This window comes from Protobothrops mucrosquamatus, unplaced genomic scaffold (assembly GCF_001527695.2).
Source record: "Protobothrops mucrosquamatus isolate PMUCROS unplaced genomic scaffold, P.Mucros_1.0 scaffold238, whole genome shotgun sequence".
Taxonomy (NCBI): domain Eukaryota; kingdom Metazoa; phylum Chordata; class Lepidosauria; order Squamata; family Viperidae; genus Protobothrops; species Protobothrops mucrosquamatus.
Window position 1 is genome coordinate 950,096 of NW_015386588.1, and position 27,709 is coordinate 977,804.

At 37.0% G+C, this 27,709-nt stretch overlaps 1 protein-coding gene across 1 annotated transcript; it reads right to left on the minus strand.

Annotated features, from left to right (window-relative positions):
- Positions 1-15: 15 nt before the first annotated feature.
- On the minus strand, positions 16-14,245 carry ETFDH (electron transfer flavoprotein dehydrogenase). Its single transcript, XM_015814338.1, has 13 exons — positions 13,925-14,245; positions 10,289-10,435; positions 8,571-8,800; positions 8,109-8,190; positions 6,791-6,909; positions 6,528-6,605; positions 5,874-6,020; positions 5,298-5,438; positions 4,059-4,202; positions 3,704-3,872; positions 2,686-2,868; positions 1,096-1,317; positions 16-932 (listed from the first exon to the last, which is right to left on the minus strand). Exons 1-13 carry the CDS (start codon positions 13,956-13,958, stop codon positions 769-771), a joined length of 1,860 nt encoding a protein of 619 aa, XP_015669824.1. The 5' UTR covers positions 13,959-14,245; the 3' UTR covers positions 16-768.
- Between the last annotated feature and the right edge of the window lie 13,464 nt (positions 14,246-27,709).

The following is a 27,709-nucleotide window of genomic DNA, read 5'->3' on the forward strand; positions in this document are numbered from 1 at the left end:
GAATACTTTATTACATTTTATTATACCAAAATGAATTTATACCAGAGGTAGTGTTGCTCTATTCATTTTTTTGTAAAATAACTGAAATATTCTTCAGATTAGTCTTGAAAGATCTATTTCCCTGAAACTGGGCCATCAAGAGATAGATACAATAGTTACAGATATTACAAATATCCTGTATTCTGGATTACATCCATTATTAGTATGACAATATAGAACAATCAGGATAAAATTAGATCAGGATATATTCAAACTCATCTTACCGGGTATTTTCTGAATAGAAAAAAATACATGCAAATAAAGCTTGTCTATTTACTAATTAAGGCACCATCACATTCAGGCTGCAGAACATTAACTTCAAAACCGATGTGTCCAGTTCTGGTCAGCCTGGTTACAGTGTAACACTTTAAAACACTTTGACCTCTAAGATGTGTCCACTGATGATAAACACCACAGGCACAGGTTAAAGGGTTGATTTTTTGGCATCGGGTTTTGAGTTGGGGGGAGGGGTAGGGTTTTAATTTATAGAAAAGGTCAAAATAGAACACATCCGTTTTTATATTTGAGTAAACATTAAAGATCATGCTTCCAAGATCCATTTTGCTGCTGAGCTTTAGTACTGTAGTGTGATCTGAGGACATGTGGCCTGTAGATTACTCTAGCCTTCATAGAGAATGGGCTCCTTAGACCACATAACTTTTACAATAGTAAATCCCAAGTTGTATTGTTTTATAGCATTGCCCACATACTTTAAAAAATGGATTAAAACTACATTCCATTATAAGCTGGTCCTCCTCCACCTTCAGGTACAACCCAGTTAATATTCTGGCTGGGATCTTTAATATCACATGTTTTACAGTGGACACAGTTCTGAGCATTTATCTGTAATCGTAATCCTTCTCCACTTTCCACGGGAACATATTCATAAACTCCTGAAAAATAGAAAAGTAATTTTAGTTCAAGAGACAACAGAACTCAATCAGAAAACCTCTTATTAATGAGGGGGGGGGGAATCACATAATTTGTTAAAACAATTTGAAAGCAGAGTGAAGTTGTCTGTTTAAATCCTTTGCTTCTCCCAAAATTGGTAGTTACCTGCTGGGCAGAATCGCTGCTCAGGTCCATCATATATAGCTAGGTTATAGTTGACAGGAATACTATCATCTCTCAGAGTTAAATGAGGAGGCTGGTCATGTTCATGATTTGTACCACTCAAAGCTACTGATGAAAGCAAATCAAAACTGACTTTTCCATCAGGTTTTGGATATTCAATAGGTGTACAATCTTTGGCTGGCTTTAGCTGTTTTGCATCTGTTCCTGAAATAACACAAGGAAAAATTTGATAAAAAATTTAGTACACATTGGTGACAGTATAAAAACATTTAGTGAGCGGAAAGAAATGCCATTTTAAATGGCTTTGTTGTCTTTGAACACACTGCTTGAGATATTCTGCACTGCTATAAAGAATAATTTTAACAACTATTTTTGTATTGCATAATACTAATATATATTGCATTAGGGGAAAATACCTTTCAATTGCATTGGGCTAAAAAAATCAAATGCATAAACAGTATCTTTTTAATTACCACAAATGTGGCTCAGTTTTCTGTATTAAGATTCTAATTAACTTGCAAGATTGTTGTCAGCTTTACTAGGTAGATCAGACTGGAAACATGACCAGCCAAGCTATTTCTATTTATTGTAAAGCTACATAAGCAGAATCTTAAACATCTGAAGCTACTGTTCTACCATCTCTTTTATAGCCAGAGAAACAAGGGAGGGTCTGTTCTTAGTCTTTTGCCCCACCCACTATCCAGCAGCTGTTCTTAGGCAGTATCTCTTTGCTGCCAAGGTCTTTCCCGTTACCATTACAGTAAGACACACATAATAATAAGTAATGAAAAATTGGGGGGGAAACTTTCTAAGAGAAGTTGGGGCAATTGCATAATAAATAAATAAATAAATAAACGATTTAGATATATTTTTCCTTTTATGGAGCAAATGTCATACTCATTTGGAACATTTATATGGCACACAACTGTAGAAACAGGCTACCCTAGTTATACCCAAAACAGTCATTTTGATAACAGGCTGGCCATCTTTGCAAGGCTGGTAGCTTTCTGCCTTCTAGCATCTTTTTTCATAGTACATTTAAAAAGTCGAGACAGCTTGGTTATAGTAATCATGGACAAATGTTTATATTCTCTATCCTCTCATGTACAATCACATAGGAAAAGAAAACTTGGAATCGATTCTATCAGACTTTCTATGCAGATTTTTAAATTATTATGTTTAGCATTGGCTGCCTTTGTATATCACGCTAAATAGTAATTAAAACATCTGCCAAATTAAAATATTCATTTAATATTTATGCAAATAATTAACAGTTTTTCATCACGTATGGTTATTATAAGCATGAATGTTTTTCTAGATACAGCTAGGCAAAGTTCATAAAAGGGAGATTTATCAGTGATTGCCAGTCACTGCACTAGAAGTAATACCCATACAGGCACCATGCTTCTAATACTTTATGCCCTGTTTATGAATTATAAGTGGCTTACAAAATCAGACTATATGGAACGTGATGGTCAAACCAAATACTTATGAGCCTAATTCATTTTTTTAAACTTATTCTGAAAGAAGTTATCAACTTGTATGTCAAAAATAAAAGTTTTAGAAATTTACCTCCATGCTTTAGGGTCCAAGGTTCGAATCCTCTTAGTATCCAATAGAAAACACCAGTGTAAATCATTCCTCCATATACACCCAAGATTCCATGACAGGAGGGGCGAATATTCCTAACTCCATAAAGCTCTTTCCACACCCATGATTTTTTCAGATTTTCTTCATATTCAGGCACATGAAGGCCTAAGAATAAACAAATAATTACTAAAAGGCTTTGCAATTTTTTCATATTAAAACTATTTTTACTCTGGGAAAATGTAAATTTAAAGTACAGTGGACATTGGAAAAAGAGTAGGATAATGCTAATATAACCTGGAACATGCTCATGATTATCATGATGCAACGAACTCCCGAGCTACCTCTGTTTCTGCACCCAGAAAAGACAGATTGAAGTACCCCAGGTCTGTAATTCTCGGGAACTCCACTGCCAGCCTGCTAATGGAGTCAAGGAGCTTAGGCAGGGTGATTGCTACACAGCACAGAGGCTAGTACACTACAACAATCCCAAATGAATCCTAGAGTGCAATTTAACAAATAGGATTTCGCACCTAGCAGTCTGTGGGGCACTGCCCCTGGAATCCTCCCAAACATTTTGGATAACAACTGCTATCATCACCACCACTGCTACCCTCTCATTTTGGTTGATGCCACACATGAGACTTAGATAGACACATCTTCCCCTCTGGCTCCAGGCAGGGTTCAGTGATACATGCTAGATCAGTCCTCATCCACAATCAAATCACAGGTGATCATGACTTTATTACTGACTAACATTTAGCAACCGCATCCAAAAGCCCAGGGCCTTGAAAATAATGATATGCCCACATATGTTTAAAAGAAAAAAACTTACATGTGGTGTGCTTACTTTTTCACATTATCTGAATTTATCTGCTTTTAAGCACTCCACCTAAATTCTATTCATCTGCAGTATGACATTGATTAAAGCAATAAACTAGTGATAAGTAGAGACTTTCCTGAATTGCCAAAAGTACATATGTTTTAATCATGCCCCTCTTACCTATTGTTTTTGATTGGAGATTTTCGTTGATTAGTTGATTGAAAATGGCTTCTGAAGCCAGCATTCCACTTTTCATAGCAGTGTGTGTACCTTTAATCTTGGGAACATTCATGAAACCTGGGCTACATCCAATAAGAATACCACCAGGAAAGGAAAGTTTGGGTATGGACTAAATATGAAAAAAAATCCATTAATTGGACTGTTGCAACAATCCATTTATAATAATAAACATTTTTGGAACTGAAACAATGGTTTCTATATGTCAATTTAAGCAATTAAAATCTTGATCAATTAGTACCAAGTTTGTTTTCCCATCCCACCCAAATCCAAGAAAGTAACCTTATATCACTATTACCTGATAACCTCCTTCATTAAGAGCTCGGGCACCATAAGCAATCCTCTTTCCTCCTTCAAAGGTAGGTTGAACACTAGGATGATGCTTCCATCTCTGAAATTCTTTAAACGGGCTTAAAAAAGGGTTTTGATAATCTAAACCAACCTAGAAAGACATGCAAGTAAAATCCAAAATGAACAAACTTGTTTCAGCCAAAAGATTACTTGAACACATCCTTTGATTAACTGGTGAGTATGCACACCTTACTTTGGGATACAAAGATACATTTGTAGCAATAGAATAATTTCTTGTGATTCTCATAGTGACCCATTTCAATATTGCAAGGTATGTTTTGATGAATATAATTTAACATGCAATATATTTTTACAAAATAATTTGTTTCTGAGAAGAAAGTCAACTAAAAAAGTCAACTTTGATATAGGTATATCAAAAATTATATCCAAAAGAAAGAAAAACTTTTATGAAGGGAAATAAAGCATTCAAACAGTATATTAAGACATGGTTTACAAATCAGAATAACTAAGCCTAAGCTCATACTACACTGTGTCTTAAGTGTGTGGTGTGAACCACATCATCATGGTGCCAAGACTGATTTGCCCTTTCACCTATATTTTCTCCTTCACTCACAGCTTGACACAAAAGGGAGGGGTGGTAGAATGAAATGCAAAGGTGGGGGAATGGTATCTAGACAACCAAGGCATCTATGGAAGTTTTCAAAGACACAACGTGGCCTGCTGTTTTCTCATAACAAAATGAACAGAAGTGATTGGTGAATGTAATGGACTGTGGGTGGCTCCGAGGGAAAGGGGGAAATAACTATGTTTGCCTTTGTGCGAGGGAAATTCAGAACTGGTTTTGCTTCTTCTGTGCCAATGTAGTTTTTCAGTAAAGTATTATACTCTTGGTAAAATTATGTACCAGGAATTTCTTTTTCTGAAAATGCCAACTGGACAGCTGACACATGGTAACAGTGACTGGTTGATTTCTATTTGCCATGCTACAAGAACATAGACTTCTGATATGTAAACCATGGTTCCTAGTTTAGAAATAATCAGTGTGTACTTAGAAATTGAAATGCTTAAAAAGAAGGCTGTACCTTGGAACTGACGTTTCATTGAAGAAAAATATTTCCTCACATAATAAACATCTACAGTGAGCAATCATGAGTCAAATTGTTTTAATTTGCAAAGAAACTAGTTTTATTTAGACATTAATTTACAATAAATATAGACTACTTACTACAAACCCAACAGCTATTAATGGTTCACCCTCATTTAGATGATAAAGAAATGATCCTCCATATGTATGCCTGTCCAACGGCCAGCCAACAGTGTGTTCCACTTTTCCTGGTTTCCATTTATTTTCATCAATAAGCCACAGCTAGAATATCAAAAATATATTATGAAGTTCATAATATGCTGCTAAGTGCACTGAAAAAGTGCACTATGTACAATTTTGCATAATGCAGAACTGATTAGATAGTGAAATTTTAAAAAATCAGTTTGAGCTTTATAAGATTTTAAATAAAAGTCTTTATTTGAAACCATAATAGCATACATTCACTTTATAATTCTGACTGAATAACCGAGCTATCAAATAAATTATAGTACAGGAATTTGGTAAATGTGCAAGTGTGAGCAAGTAGGAAATGTGCAAATAGGAAATATGGATGTTATTATAATATATTGCAATATCACCTTGAACTAGCAAAGTACTAAACAGATTCACCTAAATAAAATTACTTTCTTATATACTAAGCATCTACAAGATTAATAGAACCAAGAATTATGGTTATAGGTGTATAATATAGCATACCTCTTTAAGTCCAATGCCATAAGTCTGGGGTTGACAATTCTCCCTCAGATTATACTTGTTGTACAATTGTTTTGCAAGATGACCATGACAACCTTCTGCAAACATTGTAATTTTGGCATGTAACTCTAAACCTCTCTCAAAAGTACCCTATAACAATAAAACATCATTATATAGTATACATTTTAATTTTATGTATAGTCATAAATACATATCTGTGTGACATGTTTTCTTGGTGCCACAGACAGTTTTCCATATTGCTCCAGAGAAATCTGTCATTGCAGGAAGTTTGTGGATAATCAGAATCAGAACAGAGTGGGTTCTGAAACACCCACTCAACAATAATTAAAGTATTTTATAAATTACTGGGCTTTGACTTGAGATTTGTATTTTGGGCAAATCAAGTGGATATTCTAAAACAACAAACACATAAAATCAGCAATGATTATGGTGATCTTAACTCTGGCACTTGATATTTACTATCATGGTTTCAAGTCAATATTAAATTAAAAGGCCTAAAGCTTTTCTACAACTTTATATTAATCACTTTTTAAAATATTCAAATAATCACTTTTTACAATAATAATCACTTTTTACAAGTCAAATAATATCAAGCACATCTGTTACATCTGTGTTAATAAGAAATTTAATATTTACCTTAGGTGCGCCATCTTTTTGGATGCCAACATCATTTGTAGCAATCCCTTTCGTGCTTCCATCCTCATTGAAAAGAACCTATAATAATGTCAAATACATATAATTTCAGCATAATTATAACTTTTTGTAATTGTTGATTTGTTAAGATTCAGCAGAACTTTTTATTCTTCAAATAATACAAAATACTGATTCATTTCAGATATTATATGAAATGTACTGCAAGTTCAAGAAATTTCACATCTGTATATAAAATACATCATTACCTCAGCTGCAGCATAGCCTGGATAGACTTCAACACCAAGTGCTTCTGCTTGTTCACCCAACCAGCTCACAAAATGTCCTAGACGAACTATGTAATTCCCATGATTAACCATGGGAAGGCCTAGTTAAGAAATACATCAGAAATGCTTTTATTACTTAACATAACAACAAATTAGTTTAAAGTTTATCTTTTGCCATTGAATTTGAGATTATAAGTAGTCATTGTTTATCATTTACTTATACAGCTGAATAAACAGCTATGTGCATTAGTTCACAAAGCTGTCATGCAAAAGTATTGTAGGTAGTGCTCATTTAACAACTACTCATTCAGCAACCACTTGAAGTAATGACTACACTGAATGAGATGTAATTACAACTGTTTCTTGTAGTTGCAGTTGTTGTCACACCCTGCAGTCACATGAGGGCACTTGGCACCCACCTCGCAATTACAATGTTTCAATGTCCTGCAACACGGGACACTGGGGAAGGTGCAGAAGGTTGCCAATGGGGATCCTGTGACTGGATTCTGCAGCTGCATGGGATTTGCCCAATGTCAACTGGGACTGCCAGAACTGCTGTTGTTAAGTCAGCAAAGTCACATGATTTTGCATTTACCTCACTTAATGATGGAGTTCCCAGTTCCAATTACCACTGATAAGCAAGGACTACATATAGTAAACTCTCTGCTCTAAGCTGACATATTTATGTTGCAAAAATATCCACCTTGTCACCTGAATTTTTTTTTGATATGCTAGAAATGTCAAGTAGATTGGTGAATTAAGATATTGTCTTCATTAGTGTTTTATAAATACAGTAATACAACACTCTGTCAATATAGACACATTACAGGTAGTCCTCGACTTACAACAGTTCATTTAGGGACCATTCAAATTACAAAAGCACTGAAAAAAGTGATTTATGACTGTTTTTCACACGACTGTTGCAGCAGCCCCATCATCACATGATCAAAATTCAGATGCTTGGCAAATGACTCATATTTATGAGTTACAGTGTCCTAGAGTCATGAGATCACCTTTTGTAACTTCTCATGAGCAAAGTTAATGGGAAAGTCAGATTCACTTAACTGTGTTACTAATTTAACAACTGCAGGGATTCACTTAACAACTGTAGCAAGAATGGTCATAAAATAGGGCAAAACTCACTTAACTTACTTAGCAACAGAAATTTTGGGCTCAATTATGGTCATAAGTCCAGGACTAGCTGTACTATTTTCTTGAGTAAAGGAAGAATTCAGGTGAATATTTTACATCCCAATTCAAATGGCAATTTGCATTAAAATATTTTTGTATTCAACATTACCTGGAAGAATGGGAACTGGAATTCTATAGTTCTTTGTTAAGATTCCAAATCTGTCTTCTGTTACAGGAGTATGTAGCGGAGCCTATGGAAAAATAATGAAATATCATGGTTTGAATGAAGAAACACCCAATTTCTTTAAAAATTTTGATCTTTACAGATATCCTTTAAATTGGAAGATTTCATATTCTGTTTAAAATAAAAAGTTATAGAATATAAAAATGCACCTCCTGTATGAAAAAACAGGAAAATAACAAACTAAAGTCATTTTTATTCCACTACTGAAGATGTACTACTGAAGGCAGTTAGCTAAAAAATATTGTTATTTGAATTGCACTGATAATGATTGTTTTCAAATACTTATTCTTAGTATTCAAAATATATTAATCTAATAATAACCTTCAAATCTTTAATCTCTTTTGTAAATAATATTAAGTAGAGATGAATTAGAACAGGTGAACTTACTCCTCGTTCTTTCCAATCTGGAAAAAGTTCTTCCAAGGCACGAGGTTCAAGACAAGCTCCAGAGAGAGTATGTGCACCAATCTGAGCGGCCTTCTCCACTAGGCATACACGGATTTCTTTGCCATGCTCGCTAGCTAACTGCTTGAGTCGAATAGCTGCAGAAAGTCCTGCAGGACCTGCTCCAACTATAACAACATCAGCTTCTTCTACAAATCTTTCCATGCTTATCCCTTTCATAGAGGAAAATAAAAACCAATAGATATGGTGTTAAATTAAAATTAATTGTTCCATTCTCCTTGATCTAAGGCAGGGCTTTTCAACCTTTTCACCCATTGTACCATTTTTAGGATATGGCAATATCCGAGTACCACCAGTCGCCTAGCAAGGTGTCAAAAACTTGATGACCCCCCCCCAAAAAGGAAAAAAGTGATAAACTACAGGTAGTCCTCGACTTACAACAGTTCGCTTAGTGACTGTTCGAAGTTAAAATGGCACTGAAAAAAGTGCCCCCCAAGGCACAGCCGAGCAAGACACCTGCCTGCCTACCTGGCGGCGCTCTCATTCCCTTCCCCCACTACTTTTCTAGGATGATCACGTACCACCGGCCAGGTGCCAATGTATCACAGGTGGTACCCGTACCACTGGTTGAAAAGCCCTGATCTAAGGCATTAATAGCAAATTCATATAATGAACTAAAATAAGATAGATGCAAACGACAACTTTTGTTTTGTCTTGCTGAAGAATTATTAAGTGGCAGCTTCTATCTATTACAATTGTCATGCTCAACTTTAGCAAAATTTACAAAGTACTGTAGGTTCTAAAACCTTGTTTATGTTGAATGTAAAAATAAATCCGTTACAGACCATAAAACATGTTGTTGGAGAAATCTAGGACAATAGCTTAAAAACTATTAAGATTCATAATTACAGAGTCCACAATACAACTTCAAACAAAATAGATTTACATTTCTGCAAGCCTATGTTTATTTTCAGAGTCACAGGGACACACTAATTACTGCAAATGTTCTCTGTCTTATCTCTACTTAGAAAAATAATCATATTGAATTTTAATTCCCTGTATGTCAAAAATAAAGATAAGCTATTAGTAAAAGAATGCAAAGTTATTGTTACATATTACTACTGATTTATAGGATATCCTCCCAAAATAAAGGTAATCCTCAACTTACAAACATTTGTTTAATGACTTTTCAAATTTATGATGGTGCTGAAAAAGTGACTGTTCCTGCATTTACCACCTTCACAGCATCCCCAGTCACATGATCAAAAGCTGAACATTTAGCAACCAGAAGATATTTATTCGGCATCCTGGGGTCATATGACTGTCATTTACAACTTTCCCACGGGGCTACCAACAAGCAAAGTCAATGGGGGAACCCAGATTTGATTTACTATGTGATTCACATAACAGCTGTGATTATTCACATAATGACCACAGCAACCAGATCATAAAATTGGGTGTGATTCATCTAATGACTGCATTGGTCAGTGACAGAAGTTTCAGTCCCAATTGTGGTTGTAAGTTGTGGATTACTTTTATAACTAGCCAATCACAATTATTTGTGATCGGCTAGTTATAAATTACATACATCACACATATACTATGTAATTGTATTTATAAACAGTTTACTCTTTTCACTTCTAGGCTACTCTTTGATTATGGAAAAAGTATATATGCATTATTTAAACATTGCCACTTACCTTCCCACCGTTTGTCTTTCTCCCGGGGGTGAATGGTATAGTGAGTGGTGATACGAGGAACTATGGAACCAGAAGTCCATCTTGCTGCATATAAAGGTAGAAGACTGTCTTTTCTTGTAGATTTAAAGGCATACAGAAGATGAAGTGCTGAAGTAAAACAACAACACTTATTTTATAAACAAATTTTATTTTAATGATTGTTTAGATTGGATAAGTGCTTGAACACTCCACTATTATATGAGAAAGTATACATGCAGTCTTCATTTGGCAATCACAGTTGGAATCAGCATCTCCCTAAGCAACCTGGTCAAAATATCACATGACCATGAAAAGTTTACAATCTCACTTTTGATGTTGCTGGTTAAGTAATAGTATCATACTGAACAATTAAGCTGTGTCTCATTCTATAATTTTATTGATTTCTATTTTATAATTGACCTCTGGATAGCACATATCATAGCATACTCTTTAAAATGTATATTGTAAAGAAAAATGACTGCTGCATTTCTTGATTATTGCAGTGAACCACTGGATTGGTTCTTGAGGTCCTTAAGTTTGCATCCGGTAAACGACTCACAATGTCATCAGTGTAGGGCTGTAGGTGCTATGGGTTTGCTGATGGCATCTACTCTATTTTTCATTTTTGTTTGTTATGGGCCTATTGTTTAATTTCTATTAGTTTGAATCTAAGTTTTGTTAACCTTCCTCATGCTTCAGCCAATTTTCTTTGCAACTGAATGTTGTACTTTCCAACTTAAAGTGTGTGTTTTCCAAATTAAAGGGACCATGCAGCACATGTCTACAAACACTTCTGAATTTCTTGTAGTACCATGGATTGGCTGCAGTACCATTCTTTGTTTCATTTAGTATTTTATCATAGATTGAAATCTCTATTATTTATTAATGTATTTGGAAAACTTTAAACTTCCAAAATATTATGAAGCAAAGTGAAAGATTCTTCACCATAAAGCAGCATTAATAGTAGTAATGACTGATAGTTTTCATTTTGATAGCAATGCTTTATGTTGTTTTTTTTGTCAGAAGCCCTATATTAGGCATGTCAAATTGCCGGCCCATGGCTGGATGCGTCATGCCAAAACCGCACCCACCCCATTGCCAGCAATGGGGAAAAAGTTCCAATATGTTGTGCGATGTCACGTGATGTCGCAAGTTTGACGTGCCTGCCCCATATCTAGTACTCCAAAGACTGAGGCAGTTTGATTGTTGATATCAGCTATGGCAGCCATTTTCTGTTTTTGGAAAATTATTTAAATTTATAGGCTGCTCAACTCCAACTCTAGAATTTCTGTTGCTAAGCAAGGCAATTGGTAAGTCACACTTGATTTTACAACTTAAGTGAATCACTGCGGTTGTTAAGTGAATCACATAGTCGTTAAGCGAATCCAACTTCCACCATTGACTTTGCTTGTCAAAAGCTGGCTGGGAAGGTCATAAATGGCGATCACATGACTCTGGGATGCTGCAACTTGGGAGTCCTCCTGGATCCACGGCTGACATTGGAAGACCATTTGTCGGCCGTGACCAGGGGGGCGTTTTATCAGGTCCGCCTGATTCACCAGTTGCGACCTTTTCTGGACCGGGACGCCTTGCGCACAGTCACTCATGCTCTCGTCACCTCTCGCCTGGACTACTGTAATGCTCTCTACATGGGGCTCCCTNTGGAATGAACTACCCCCCGAGATCCGGATGATTCCGGATCTCCTTACTTTCCGCCGCGCCCTCAAGACATGGTTTTTCCAGCAAGCGGGCCTGACCTAGGGAGGATTTTAGGTAGGGATAATTTTAAAAGTATTTTAATCGGAAACACAGCTGGTAATATTTGGTTTTAATTCGGCTTTTATCGGGGTTTATTTTTTTTATTTTTATTTTTTGTATTTTTGTATTTTTGTATTTTGTATTTTTTGTATTTTGTGTATATTATTTGTTTTAATATGCTGTGAACCGCCCTGAGTCCTATGGGAGAAGGGCGGTATACAAATTAAAATAATAATAATAATAATAATAATAAATACATGCCGGTTGCCAAATGTCCAAAAGAAACTCATAGGTTGCAAATAGCCCTCAGGCTGTACACTATGTTGCCCTGTAATTAGAATAGTAGTGATTATATTCCATCTCCACCAATCAGAGGATGCAGCTAGTAACTTGCAAAAGTGATTCTCATGTTTTATTATTTGATGGATAGCAAATAGAGAATGCAGCTGGCCAAATAACAAATCTGAGAGGCATTTCTATTATCATCAGAGGAGAGCTTTAGTTTGCCTACCTCTCAACTTCTTTTTCTTTGCTGTACCTCTGTGTTGGCTTGGCTGGGGCATGCCAGGATCAATAACTTTGAAGGGGATGAAAGTAAATTTGAGGGAATGGAACCAAGAAAGCCTGGGCAGCAGAATAGCAGATGACGCACAAGCAAATCTGCAGGAAGGGACAATACAGTAAGGAACTGGGCAGCAGCCAAGCAAGGACTAGCTGCCAGTTCTCTGTATTCAGCTGTTGGGCAAAAAGGGATAGTGATTGGTTAGATATGCCTAATCTAAAATGCTCTTATTTCTAAAAAGGATCTGAACTAGACCAAATAGTATGAAGTAGTTTGAACTGAAATCGGAAGAATATGAGAACAGAAAGACTGTCATCTTAGAGTTCCTCCAAACAGATTTTTTCTTCTAACTAGCGTATTCAGATCTCATGTTTATTACCTTCTATGCAAGTTTGTTTTGCAATTTTTTTTTCATTCATCATAATTACACTATTACGAACACATAGGTCCTGCTAATATGTTGTTCCACAAGACTGAACTATGTTCAAACAAAACTACAGTATTTTGTAAGCCAATAACCTTTGCCCTATTTTTTTTTTCTGACCAATAGGGGGAAAGGAAAAAGAAACTTGAGGTTTGAGAATCCTTTCAGAGAAATCCTTTCTGCTGGCCACTCAAACCCCATCCCCAGATGACTGTCATTTTTTTCACGAATTGTTTAATTATCTTATTTATTCCCATGAATTTTAGTCTGCCAAGATCAGAACTCTGTCCATTTTCCATGTTGTTTGATGACATTTGAATCCAAATCCTGATTATGCTTACAAGTGCGAGTATGACTTATACATTAATATTTATTCATTTTGTACTCTTTATCCATCTACATTTACAACTGCATCCATCTAGTTAATGTATATATCAGCAGTTTGCCTTTTTCCACTGACAGCTGTCAACCCTTAACTACTTCTCCAGAGAATATTTTGGTGATCGGGAGTTGTGCCAAGCTGGAACCACACAGATATAACAAGGAACGTAGCACAAATAAAAACTGCACATCTTTTCTGGAGAAAAATTATTGGGTTTTGTTCTCTATTTCTAGCCTTAATTCTCACTTTAAGCGGGAATCGAGAAACTGCACTCTGTAACTGAGAACTTTCCTTCCTCCTCCTTTCTCCGGAGCTTTAATGCAAGCATACCTTCAACTGGCACAACGATTTGATGAGAATTAAACGATATGCGTTAAGAAGAGGGAGAGAGAGAATGAGAATGAGCGAGCCAAAGCCAATGCAGGAGGGAAAAGTTTCAGAACCCGAAACCATTGCCACTATTCAGAAAACAGATCGAAAAGATTATTTCACCTTGACGTGAAAGCCCGCAGGTGGGAAACAGCATGGTGCTGAGTGAGGGTACCTTCAGACAAACAAGAGAAGCAGTACCGTAATTCTCCCTCTGGAATTTCCAAGACACTTCTTCCTATTGCGTTTAAGGACCTTATTTCGTGCGTGTCCACAGCTCAAGGTAAAATCACAAGTGGGTTTTCATTTTCCCCCATTTCTTCAGCTAAAGCAACATACACGCCCCCACGTTCACGTCGAAATCGCCGCGCTCGTAATACAGCTTGGAAAATGGAAGCTCCACATAGAGCAAAGAATACATCCATTAAACTATCATTCCCAGCATGCTCCGCAGGACGGGCCTTCCTGGTGTTTACAAGAAAAACCAGCGAAGCGCTTTCTGGGAGGAGTAGTTCGTAAGTGCCTCAGATCATGGTCACCAAAAACGAATGGACGGGCTACGGCAGGTAGCATAAGGCTGTTTTTTTGTTTTTCTTTAGTACAATAAAATTGGCTTTCCACTTTAGCTCGGAGAGTAATGAACCCTCTCAAATCTTAGGAGCACATTGTCAGAACTGCTTGGAATTTTTAACGAGCGTTCAGATCAAGGCACAGCCTAATCATTTTCTAACTTTTTTTTTTATATCTTTAAAGGCGCACTGCGGAAGCCGAGTAGAATAAAAAGGCGGGTGTAAAAATGCTGCAGTGAGCATTGATTGGTTAGAGCGCGCTTGGATTTGGTCTACCCGTTCTTTGTAATTTTGCGCTGCGTTTATCCGTAGGAGTTATACTTCAATTGCATTAGCAGACGGACCTCATTGGGCAAGATGTTGGCAACGTCCTTACTAGAATGGGGGCGTGATTTTGAACTGCCCATGTGCGGCTTTTTTCTATTAGAATTTTTAATCATTCTATATATTATAGCATTTGAAGAAAATAAGAGCAACGTATTTTTGTGTTCTGAGCGCTCGGTCCAAATGCATTATGCCAGATTAAAGTCACCCCCTGACAGAATACAACAGTTTCCTTCTGTATAAAAAGCATTTTCTTATTTTGAGGTTAATGCATGCCATAGGTTCGCCACCACTGCTTTAAACTAATATATAATTGTAATTTTTGTTCAGAGGGGTGTTCAGAGTATAGGAAATAAGATGTACGTGAACTCTTTTGTAAAGAAAATCAAACAAACTGAAATACAGGTAGTCCTCGACTTACGACCACAATTGAGTCTGAAATTTTTGTTGTTAAGTGAGGCATTTGTTAAGTGAGTTTTGCCCCATTTTACGATCACTTGACGCAGTTGCTAAGTGAATCACTGCAGTTGGTAAGTTAGTAACAACATTTGTTATCTGGCTTCCCCATTGACTTTGCTTGTCAAAAGGTTGTAAAAAGTGATCACATGTCCTTGGGACAGAGAAATTATCATAAGTATGAGTCAGTTGCCAAGCATCTCAATTTTGATCACATGACCATCCTTGATTAGTTTCCATCCATTGCTTCTTGTCCTACCTTCAGGTGCTTTGGAGAATAGTTTGGCTCCCTCTTCTTTGTGGCAGCCCCTGAGATATTGGAACACTGCTATCATGTCCCCCCTCATCCTTCTCTTCATTAAACTAGACATACCCGATTCCAGCAACTGTTCCTTATATGTTTTAGTCTCCAGTCCCCTAATCATCTTTGTTGCCCTTCTCTGTACTCTTTCTAGATTCTCAACATATTTTTTACATTGTGGTGACCAAAACTGGATGCAGTATTCCAAGTGTGGCCTTACCAAGGCATTGTAAAGTGGTACTAATACTTCATGTGATCTTGATTCTATCCCTCTGTTAATGCAGCCCAGGACTGTGTTGGCTTTTTTGGCAGCTGCAGCACAATGCTGGCTCATATTTAAATGATTGTCCACCAGGACTTCTAGATTTGTCTCACAGTTACTGCTGTTGAGCCAGGTACCATCTATTCTATACCTGTGCATTTGTTTTTTCTTGCCTAAGTGTAAAATCTTATTTTTCTGGCTACTAAACTGCATTTTATTGGATAGGGTGCAGTGTTTGAGTCTGTCAAGATCTTTCTGAATCTTGGGTTTATCTTTCAAAGTATTGCTATTCCCCCTGGCTTGGTGTCATCTGCAAATCTGATGAATTCTCTTTCTGTCCCTTCATCTAAATAGTTTATGAAGGTGTTGAAGAGTTCTGGGCCTAGATAGAACCTTGTGGTACCCCACTGCATTCTTCCCTTCATGTAGATGTAGTTACATTGAGGATTACACATTAAGTACAGTTGGTCAGCCCATTATGAATATAATATCCAGTTTTATAAATATATTGCTCCAGTTTTAAATCCTGGATGAGCTGTGTTTCTATGGTTGTATTAATACTGTAATTTGCAACATGGATGTGTTGTTATTTATAAACCATTGTGTGATTGCACCAGTATAGAAATCCAATTAAAATAAGTAAATATGTTCTCAAAATTCTCAAAAGATTGCAAACCTTAGGCCCAAAGTGCCCTTCCTGTCAATATTTAAGAATATTAGCTTTTCTTTATTATTGTAACAAGCGTGCTGCCAAAGGCTATTTTTAGAAAATACACTAAACCTAAGTTTAAATAGCTCACACATCTTTGAAGTGCACATAGCGTGCTATGTCTAAACCAATAAACCATACTTTGGCTTAACGACCCCATTCACACAAAGTCCTTTTGGCTTAACGACCCCATTCACACAAAGTCCTAAGGCAATGTCTAAGTTCCCATCAAGACTGAACCACTCACTACTCAAATCCATTTTAGCTTAGTGTAGTATGTTATGCAAAGTTATCTACCACTTGGTATAAATTGGTGTTCACCTTTAAATTCTAAGTAAAGTCTGAACACCTTGCAACTTAGCATCTTATCATTCTTACTCTATATGTAGAATAAAACAGGAATAAAGCTGGTGAAGATAAACAAGAACCATTAACAAATAAAAGAGACAAGTCAGCCTGAGGAAAAAAATATATTGAGAATAATCCCACCTTGATTTTATTTGGTATATGAGCAGGCAGAGGGAAGCTGGCAGATTTTTAAGATTCTGTTATTTTATCATATAAAAATAGATTTCCAACACAGTAGTCTTTGTTATGTCTACTTCTTGGCCTGGCCTATTTCAAAGGACTGGTGCTATATTTCACTAGATGACTTCCAAGGTCCCTTCCAACTTAATAATAATAATAATAATAATAATAATAATAATAATAATAATAATAACAACAACAGCAACAACAACAACAACATTTTCTTTCCTAGGTTCTGAATGATTGGTTTAAAAAACGGTCAATCATAATGGTATTTGCCTGTTGTTGTTGCTGCTGTTTTAATTTTTTTTGAAAAAAATAGATGGACAGATAATCATTTGCTTTATTAATCAATGGGTTTTCTGAAATAATTTGTTTTATAATAACTGTGGTAAATATTGCCACTGACATAGAAAGCAGGACAATTTTTGTTTTTTCTTAGGAAGAAATGTTCACAGATACATCATTCTCATTGGAATATTACTGCTTCTCCAGCTAAGAAAAGCAAAGTTAGACAACTAGAAGATATACATTTGCCAAGTTTAGAGAGGTATCCCTACACAAGAGCCAAATGTTAGCTTTCAATTATTCTTGGGGTTTTGATTAGATTTCAGTTACATTTCATTTTGCAAATGTATTTTTATGTATTTTTCAAATGGGGAAAAAGATGGAGCCTTGGAATTTATTCCTGCTAATATAGTAGCCAAGATCCTAGGCTAGAATAGAGTTAGTTGGTTATTGACTGTTTGGCTTCTTGAGTTTTGGTTCTGGTTAGTTGCCTTCTTTTTTCTTCTTGATGTATTTTTGTTTTCTTTAATTTTTATCTGTAATCTGCCCAATGTGGCCATTGAGTCACGTGGCCTTGAAATTGAATTAATAAATAAATATCTAGGGGACTATTGAAGGTATCACCATAATCTAAATGGGCAGTGCTCAAGGCTCCTTTAAGTCAAAGCAACACAATGGACCTGCTCAGCTGTTCCAACAGCCAAGTGACTTTCTACATTTACCAGGTTAACAAGTTCATAGCCCTGCCTTTGGTTCAAGTGATGTCCTCTAGGGGCCCTCAGAGAGCTGGAGGATGAACCCTTCAGTTCCACCCATCAACAGCTCCAGCTTGGACCCAATATAGGAAATCAACTGCCAAGTTCTGGCAGCCAGAATAACAACAACAACAACAACAACAACAACAACAACAATAATCAAGTTGGAAGGGACCTTGGAGTTCTTCTAGTCCAGGGGTGTCAAACTGCTGGCCCGTGGGCCGGATGCGTCATGCCAAAACTGTACCTATCCCATTGCCGGCAATGTAAAAAAAGTTGTGATACATCCCGACACGTCACGTGACGTTGCGAGTTTGACACCCCTGTTCTAGTCCAACCCCCTGCTCAGGCTGGAAACCCTGTACCATTTCAGACAAATTTTTTATTATTTTTTTAGAGCTCTTTTGTTCATTTCATTAATTGGCAGGCATAACAAACATTCCATCCAAGGATTTAACATTTTAAATATTTTAAAATCATCCAAGCACATTTAGAATTCGATATAGTCCTATTCCCTACTCTGAGATAGCTCAAGTGCAGATGATCACTTGTTCCCACTATAGACCCTTCCCCAAGACACGTAGGAATTTCAGCTCCCAGAATTCCCAGCAATAGCTAGATTGCCTTAGGATTTCTAGGGCTTGAAGTCCACCATGTGATAATATCACTTCAATAGAGCAGGTGTGCAGGATAGCCACTTTTTAAAAGAAATAGCTAATTATTTGCTTAACCCCACTACTTAATGCTCTCTACGGCTCTGTAAAAACTGAAATGGGTCAAACTTCTCCCCATAACTTTGCTAAGCCTTGAACTATATTATGTTAGAAATATTTCCATGAGAAGACTTGTATACATTTTCATTACAGAAAGTAGCATAATCAGTAATATAAAGTAAGAAAGAGCAAAAAAGACTATTCTTTGCAATACAATATTTTTAAAGCTAGGTAATGAATCAAGCTTTTATGATAAAAGTTGCATAGTACCAAAATCTTAAGACTTCTTCATGAATGATGGGGGGGGTAAAGGTACTTTGAAATCTAAAACACACTGTTTTTATCTGTTCTCACATATATGTTGCATACATCCAGGCTATTCTTATCTTGTCTGACTAGCTTAAGTTGCAGGAACACCACGCTAAGTTTTAAACAGCAGGTCTATTGATTTTCCAAGCTTTTTCCCCCCAAAAAATCTTTTTTTATTCAATCATTTTGTGGTTCTTCTTCTTGGACATTTACAGTCTGCCTTTGTTGCAGAGATGGGTACAAGACTCTGTCATAGCCAAGAGGCTTCAAAATGTTAAAACTTCTTTTTGGGGGAAGAACAGCCAACAGCTTTCTGAGAGCTGGGTTGATTTTAATATTTTCCTGTGGCAAAACCCACAACAAAATAGAGGCCTTGTTCAAGCAATATGTTAATCTATTTTATGACATGTTTCCTTTCTGATTCAGGTGAACAAAACCTAAGAAACCTTTTTTTTTTTGGCCTTTGACCTGAGTTGCTGAAAATTGGTGGCATCATTAACTGCCATTTTGCAATGATAAAGGCACACAAACTATGGTGGTTTTTTCCCCCCACATTCAAATGTGTCTGACTCTGAAAAAGTGCCTGGACAAGTCTCCACAGCTTTCTTGGGAAGGTTTTTCAGAAGTGGTTCATCATTACTTCATTCCTGGGGCTGAGAAAGAATCACTGGCCCAACGTCACCCAGTTGGCTTTGTGCCTAAGGTAGGACTAGAACTCACTGTCAAGTGCTTAATATAGTTTTAAAAACTAGGAAAAGAACTCAACAGCAATGGGGTTGCCTTATCCACTTCTATAATATAGTCTCACGCACTTTGCATTACTGTTCCTTCCACTGAAGCTTTCATTGAATACCAAAATAATGCAGGTGACACCCAGCCAGAAAAAAGCATTTTCAGTCCTGGGTGCTTTTTGCTTTTGTTAGGTTTTATTATTATTATTATTTGTTTGTTTTGGTATAAACTCAAATATTGTGGTTTATACCTGTGCTTCATCATATTTTTCACTCTGTATGTTGTGTCAATGTAATCAAACACTGTTAACTGAATAAACTGTGTTTAGTCAAATTCACACAACATGCAGAGCGAACTATTAGCTAGCCAGGTATGAATCCTGTCGTTTTGTATAAGTACCGTAATTAAGGGGATGTGAGAGGTGGATAGGAATCTTCCATAATTTTCTGTTACTATATAAGTAGTCCTCGGGGTATGTCCATAATTGGGATTGGAACTTTAGTTTTAAGTCCAGACAGTCATAGTTGAGGCACCCAGGTGACCAGACTTGATTTAATGACAGCTTTATGGCATTAATTCAGCAAATGATGTGGTCACAAGTCTGAATCTATTCTCTCGAATGGGCATTTTCATCAAAAATTGGTAAAAACCACTGAATACCGGTAAAAAGCATCACAAATCATGGACATTTGACCACTGCAGGCTGCAACCAGTTGTAAATGTGAGCCGGTTGCCAAGCACCCAACCATGTGACCATGGGGTGCAGGGGCAGTACAATATTTTATGACTGCTGCAAATGCTTTAAGGGTCACAAAGCACCCTTGCTGAGGCCATTATAACTACTAACATTTGTTAAACTACTGATCATAAGGTAAGAACTACCTCTAGAGGTAGTCCCTAACTTACAACCATGTTTGAAGTTACAACGGCATTGAAAAAAAAGTGACTTATGATTGTTTTTTACACTAACAATTGTTGCAGCATCCACACTGTTGCATGTTCAAAATTCAGGCTCTTGGCAACTGGCATGTATTTATGGTGGTTATAGTATCCCGAGGTCATTGGATCACCTTTTGCAACCTTCTGACAAGCAAAGTCAATGGGGAAGCCACATTCACTTAATCACCATCTTACTAAATTAACAACTGCAACAAATTATCTCAAAGATGCTTTTTCAGGAGGCAACTGGACTTTGTTTTTCTTTGAATATGTTTCGCTTCTCATCCAAGAAGCTCCTTCAGCTCTGACTGGATGAGAAGCAAAACATCTTCAAAGAAAAATAAGAAAGTTCAGTTGCCTCCTGAAAAAGCATCTTTGGGGACAACTATGACCTGGATGACTGAGAATCTCCATAGACAACTGCAATGATTCACTTAACAATTGTGTCAAGAAAAGTCATAAGATGGGGCAAAACTCAACAACTGTCTTGCTTAGCAATGGAATTTTGGGCTCAATTATGATTGTAAGTTCAGGACTACTTGTATACTATGACACCTGAAGGTACAAACCAAGTTCCATATGAAACACATGGCCTACCGGTCTTAAAAGCTGGTAGAAAAGTTTACCATATCATATTTACCACCCAATTGCTGAGCCCTGTTCTGCCGCAGGCATTGTAGCTCATATTATCCCCACTGATTTAATGCAGGTCAAATAAATTAAAGTGATTGGAACCTTGATTTTGGTTCCTCCCCCATCAAGAGTCATCTGCTGGTGGGGAAAACTACCAACTAATCCCCCTGTTGGAGGATTGGTCAGAATAAGAACTGATCCAGACATGTACATGCACACTTAGCAGATAAATAAGGAAGGAGTCCCTGGGGATTTTACTCCACTAATTGTTGCCGGCTCTAGGTGGCAGCACTCATCTCCATTTCAAGACCATGAGCCAGTGCTATCCAAAGACATTTTTGCAGTCATGTGGCCAGCATGACATCATGGAATGCTGTTTCCTCCCCACCAAAATGGTACCTATTTATCTTCTTCCATCTGCATGCTTTCAAACTGATAGGTGGGCAGGAGCTGGGGTGAGAATAGGAGCTCACCCCATCATGTGGTGCTCGGGTCTCAGACCCTGGCTGTTGGCTTCCCAGCCACAAGCCCAGCATTTTAACCGCTGAGCCATTGTGCCACCCTGATAAACAAATGAGTAGTTTTATTCTGGACAAAATGATACCTATACTAATGAAGTAATGTGATCTAGTAGAATGTACAAGTGGAAGTATTATTTGCAAAACTAGTCTGTTTTTCAGTGTACGTCTAGAATAACAGAGGAAATCAAGTCTTAATCTAATTACTTTTCTCCCTCTTCTATTTATTTCTCTCACTTTCTGCTTGTGACTTATTACAGATCCTTCTCCCCTTCCTAATCTCTAAAACTGGAATACCTCTGAGCTTTCTCCTAGCTGGCTTGCTGCCAGACAAAACCTTTAACTCCTAAACTCCCATTCTCCAGCAGCTGATTCTTTGTACACAACCAGGTCCAAGATGCTTCCCTTAGCGAATTCTCCTGGTATTTCCACACTTTCATAACCTGCTTCATGCTTTTCCTCTTAGTCTTCTTCCATTTCCCAAAGCTGGGAGATGTAATGGGCTGGATTAGATCAACCTTTTGCACAGCACAGGATAAGCGTCTCATAAAAATGCTACTTCTCTTTTCTTTTTCTTTAAATACAGGACTAGTGTACTTTCAAAACAGCATCAAACCTATGTTTAAAACGAGCTCATGTAGTTTAATTTCTCTGCAGCTCAAGTAAAAAATGGCCATGGACAGGAGCTTCCAATTGTCAGACAAAAAGATTTCCCCACAGAAAAGATATCCCCACAGAAAACCTAAAGCATCCAATAGAAGAGAATATCAACAACTCATTGTTGAACTGTAGAGTTCTTGGTGCTCTCTGAGCTTGGTTGTTTTCTTGCAGACATTTAATTACCCAACTAGGCAGTGCTAGTGAGTATGGGAGTTGCTCCCTGATAATATACAGTAGCTTGCCCTATCAGTGCAGGTGTGGTAGTTCCTTGATCACAGTATTGTTTTCTATTTGATTGTTTGCCTCGTGTTAATTCTTGCTTCTCTGGGTATTTGCTGCTGGGGACATCTGCAAGTAACCAACTAAACTCAGAAAGCACCAAGAACTCTACAAATCTATTTATGTAGGTATACAGTTATGCCGATCCCTTTTACACACACACACACACACACACACCTCTTGTCAGAAGACTACTTTGTGTAGCTACCCCAGCTTAAATCCTTTTATTAACGCAGCGGACATCGGGCAGGCTCTCCAGATCTCTGCACCATGAAGGAACTGGTTTGGTGGACAGTATGATGTACCTAACACTCCTGACCATGTTAGCAACTGCATCACCAATGTATTACATTGCATTCCCAGCAAAAACTACATTAGGCGAAGAGAGAAATTGTGTCTTTAAACCTGGAACTGCTAATGGCAGCTTTAAGCTGAGGATGAGAATGAAAGCAACAGAATATGGTTGTGGCATTTTTTAAAAAAGAGTACCATTTGATATTGCCTTAAAGGGGGATACGAGGGGAAGACCTGGATCTCACTTCTTTCAATAAAGTCTCTAGGCAGAATTCCATGAATATCTGTTTTTTTGCTGGTTTGTTTGAAGCATAATATGCTAAGAGCAAGACAACCGAACTATTTTATGTTCAGCACCAGGAAAGAAAATCAGCTGGAATTATCCAAGCAGCCATCTAGTTTGCAAAAATATCTTTGACATCAACTACTTATGCACCTAATTGTCTCTATCTTTTGCTAAATTTATAACCTCCTTTCACCAATGAAGAAACTGGCTAGACCAGTCAAAATAAACTGTCAATGCCAACTGAAAGCACAATTAAAACCACAAGACATCGATAAAATAAATAACACTCATCCAGCAACAGGTTATGCACTAAATCTTTATCTGAATAAAAATGTTTTGTTTGCTGACAGAAAATAACCAAGAGAGAGCAAGATAATTTGACCTCTATTAAAACAAGAGTTTCAGATTCTAAGAAAATATATTCTCCTACACCAGCCCCAAACTTGCCTCCAAAGCTAGTAAAGCAGGAGCTGTGTTCTTTACCAGATCAGGTAAAGACACAGTAGGTGAATTTACCCAACATGCTAAATTTAACAGTATTAACCTTGAATTACCTTCTGAGGCTCAGCATGTTGCCCAATGATAAAGATACATTCTAAAGGTCTTAAAGCTTGGGCAAGCTCCTAAGAGATGTGATATTTTTCCCAATGCCCTGGTCCATGCTCTTAAGGCCTTTATAAATAAAGTCAGCAAAACTTTATTTCCTTATCTTTTTTGCGAATGGCCAGAATTACTTGCTCTTGTCTGAATTAAGCATCAGTTTATTTTCCCTCATGTAATCCAACACAGGCATCAGCTCTAATCTTAGTACAGTTAATAAAGCATTTGCTTTATTTAACTTTATGTTTAAAATTACATTCATTAAGATATACTTGTTTTATTTGGCCTAGGTATTTGTATTAAAGAGAGACTGACTTTTTGACTTGTGTAACTCCAAAAATAATTTTGGCTGCAAAAGCTTGCCATCTATGTTTGTTTTGCTATAATAAGCCAAAGAGATCTATGAATGTTCTTCTTGCAAATCTGGGGAGACCTGGAATTAAAAATGCTTTTCTCCCTTCTTGATTATAGATGTGTTTCCATGATCACATGAAGCAAAGTAGATCTTTATTTGAGGCAAAGGAGGCAAAAATCCAAATATATTGGCAAAAAAAAATTATGCATTGCCTGTCAGCATAAGGTATCCCTCTAATAGTTACTCTGTTATTGTCAGGATGCTGACAAGGGAGGTGATTTTTCAGATCAAAGACAATACTGTCTACTGCTGTAGAAGGAACGGAAAACATGCTGAGATTCTACTGCCTCCAAGAGGTAGCAGGGGGAAAAAAAGAGAAAAATAGAATTAGATTGTACAAAACCTAGTCCTTAGCCTGTAGTATGTTTCCTTGAGATGCAGCAGCCACTGATTCAAAAACTGAAGAGTCTGACAACTACTTAAAATTCAGCAACAGTAATAGCATTTGCCCATATCAAATTGAAATGGAATATCTAAGTCTAATTCTGCTTAACTGACTGGTGACAACCTTAGTCCAGACTAGCGATGGATTACTTTCTGTATTATGCTATATCGGCTGTAGAAATTACACTGGGATCTTACAAAATGAATCCATAAAATTACAAAGTCATAGAATTGGAAGGGGCTGTTTAGAACATTAAATCCAATCACAATGCAGAAATCCTAGTGATTTTGACAGCTGCAGTTTTTGCCTAAAAACAACCAATGAAGGGGAAGAATATGATTTCTCTGGGTAATTGGCAATTCTATTGTTTAATCATTCTGGCGTGTGGGATTTCCCCTCCCTTAACATTCAATCAGACTTCATTTTCATAAATCTATAGAACTGTAGAGATGGGAGGAACCACAAGGATCATCTGGTGCAACTCTCTTCTTGTGTATCAAAACCATTCAAATTTTACTAAAGAAGTCCATTTAAAGACTTCCATCAGGACACTGTTTTTTCCCTATATTTATTAGCTATATTTATAGCTTCATGTATACTCATTGTTTTTAGGTCTGATTGCTGTAGCTATAGAAAATAGTTCTCAATAATTTTCCCTGACCCCTCTGTGCACCTGAACATGAATATCATATCTCCTATCAGCTTTCTTAGGATTGAACAAATCTCTTCAGCCTATCTTCCTAGGGAATGTCTTCGGGTCCTCATACCATCTTTGTTTCCTCCCTAAAATGTCCTTAACAATCTTGTCTAGAAATGTGGTGCCCAGAACCATACACAGATCTTCAAAAGTAGTCTCACCAATTCTTTCTGGAGCAATAGAAAACAAGACTTGATCTTCTGTGTGACAAACTTCCAAAAAAGATGTTGAGACTCTAGAAAGAGTACAGAGAAGAGCAACAGAGATGATCAGGGGACTGGAGGCTAAAACATATAAAGAACGGTTGCTGGAATTGGGTATGTCTAATTTAATGAAAAGAAGGTCTAGAGGTAACCTGATAGCAGTGTTCCAATATCTCAGGGACTGCCACAAAGAAGAGTGGGTCAAGCTATCCTCCAAAGCACTTGAAGGCAGGACAAAAAGCAACGGATGGAAACTAACCAAAGAGAGAAGCAACCTAGAACTAAGGAGAAACTTCCTGAAAGTTAGAACAATTAATCAGTGGAAAAAACCTGCCTCCAGAAGCTGTGAATGCTCCAACACTGGAAGTTTTTAAGAAGAGACTGGACAGCTATTTGTCTGAAATAGTATAGGGTTTCCTGCCTGAGCAGGGGGTTGAACTAGATGACCTCCAAGGTCCCTTCCAACATCATCATCATCATCATCATCACCATTATTATTATTATTATTATTATTATTATTATTATTATTATTATTATTATTATTATTATTATTATTATTATTATTGAAGGGGGCTATCATCCTTGCTTGTGTTCTCAAGATTAAACATACCATGTTCCCTCTATGTTTATATTAAAGTTTAATTTCCAATCCCTAATTATCCTCAGCATCCTTCTCTGTGTTGAAGGTCCAAATCCAGTGGCACTGATTCTTCAATATCACCACCTGACTAGAAAGAACAATACAACATAGAGGGAGAGTTAAAGATTTACCCCATGTTCCCTCTTGGTCACTACTTTGCTACTTTTTGTTTAAGAGATTTTTAATGTTCGGTCACTTCTTTTTGCCTTTGTTCCTAGACACACTGCCATGGAGTACATACTCTCTGACTCTTTTCTCAGTAGGATGTCCCAAAGATGCTTTTTCAAGAGGCAACTTTATTTGTTTTTCCTTGAAGATATTTTCCTTCTCACCCAAGAAGCTTCTTCAGTTCTAATTTGGGTCCCTAACCTGGATGACTGAAAAACTCCAGAGATTCTCAGTAGGATATAGTTAGCTGGGTGCTAGGCATTGCCTAACCCTTGAATGTGCTTCCCATAAATAAATCTCATTTGTACAATAAATATGAAACTTGCTCAGAACAGATTATCATTCTCAAGAAGACTCTTACACAGAGAGACAGAGGTCTTAGTCTGTAGTACTCTGTACCTGTTCTAGTTTGCTTGGATTCTTCTCAAAGTCTGATGTCAGAAGTGGATACAGAAGCCAAGGTCAGCTCTGAACAATTCAGAGCAATGGGATTCCATCCAAATTTATGTCATCTAAGAATCTGATAAGCATTCCCTCCAAGTTATTAAACACCAATGCTGAAGAGAGCAGACCCCAAAATTAAACTTCGTGGCAGCCCCTTTGACATCTCCTGCCACTTTGGCAAGGAATCATTGTTAGATTTTTCAAGCCATCTGTCACTTCATCAATTGCACTCAAAGCAACACGGAATGGGACATGTTAGAGTCTATCTTTGACTAACCAAACCTCTTTATATGCCAGAAATGGTGAGAAATTAGCCAGAAAAAGGACATGTTTTAGAAAATTGCATTTGTTGTTTTTCAAAACAATAGTTTTAAAAATGATAACGAAAATAACCCTGTGCATAATGCTGACAAGATTTCTAGGCCTCTCATATTCTTAGATGTTCCATTTGTACTTTTCTCAGTTTTACTCTTTCCTTCCCATTTTCCCACTCTCTTCTTCTTAATGCTTCTTGATGCTTTTTCTCTGCAGTCACCATACAGTATATCTCTTCATTCCCTGTCTCCTTCTGAGGTCAGTTTCTTACTAGCAAGTTATACTGTTTTCTAACATCATCCAAGCATGATTGTGCTGATATAACAAAAATGAGGACATGTTTTATATTGCTTCAATAATGGCTGGCTGATGCTATGACTCCTCAGTAAGGAAGAGAAGTAAAGCACCATATATTAAAAAAAAGTTGTGAATAAAACTGGTTCCTTAAAGTCAAATTTAATGGCTTTTTAAATCTATTTTTAAAGG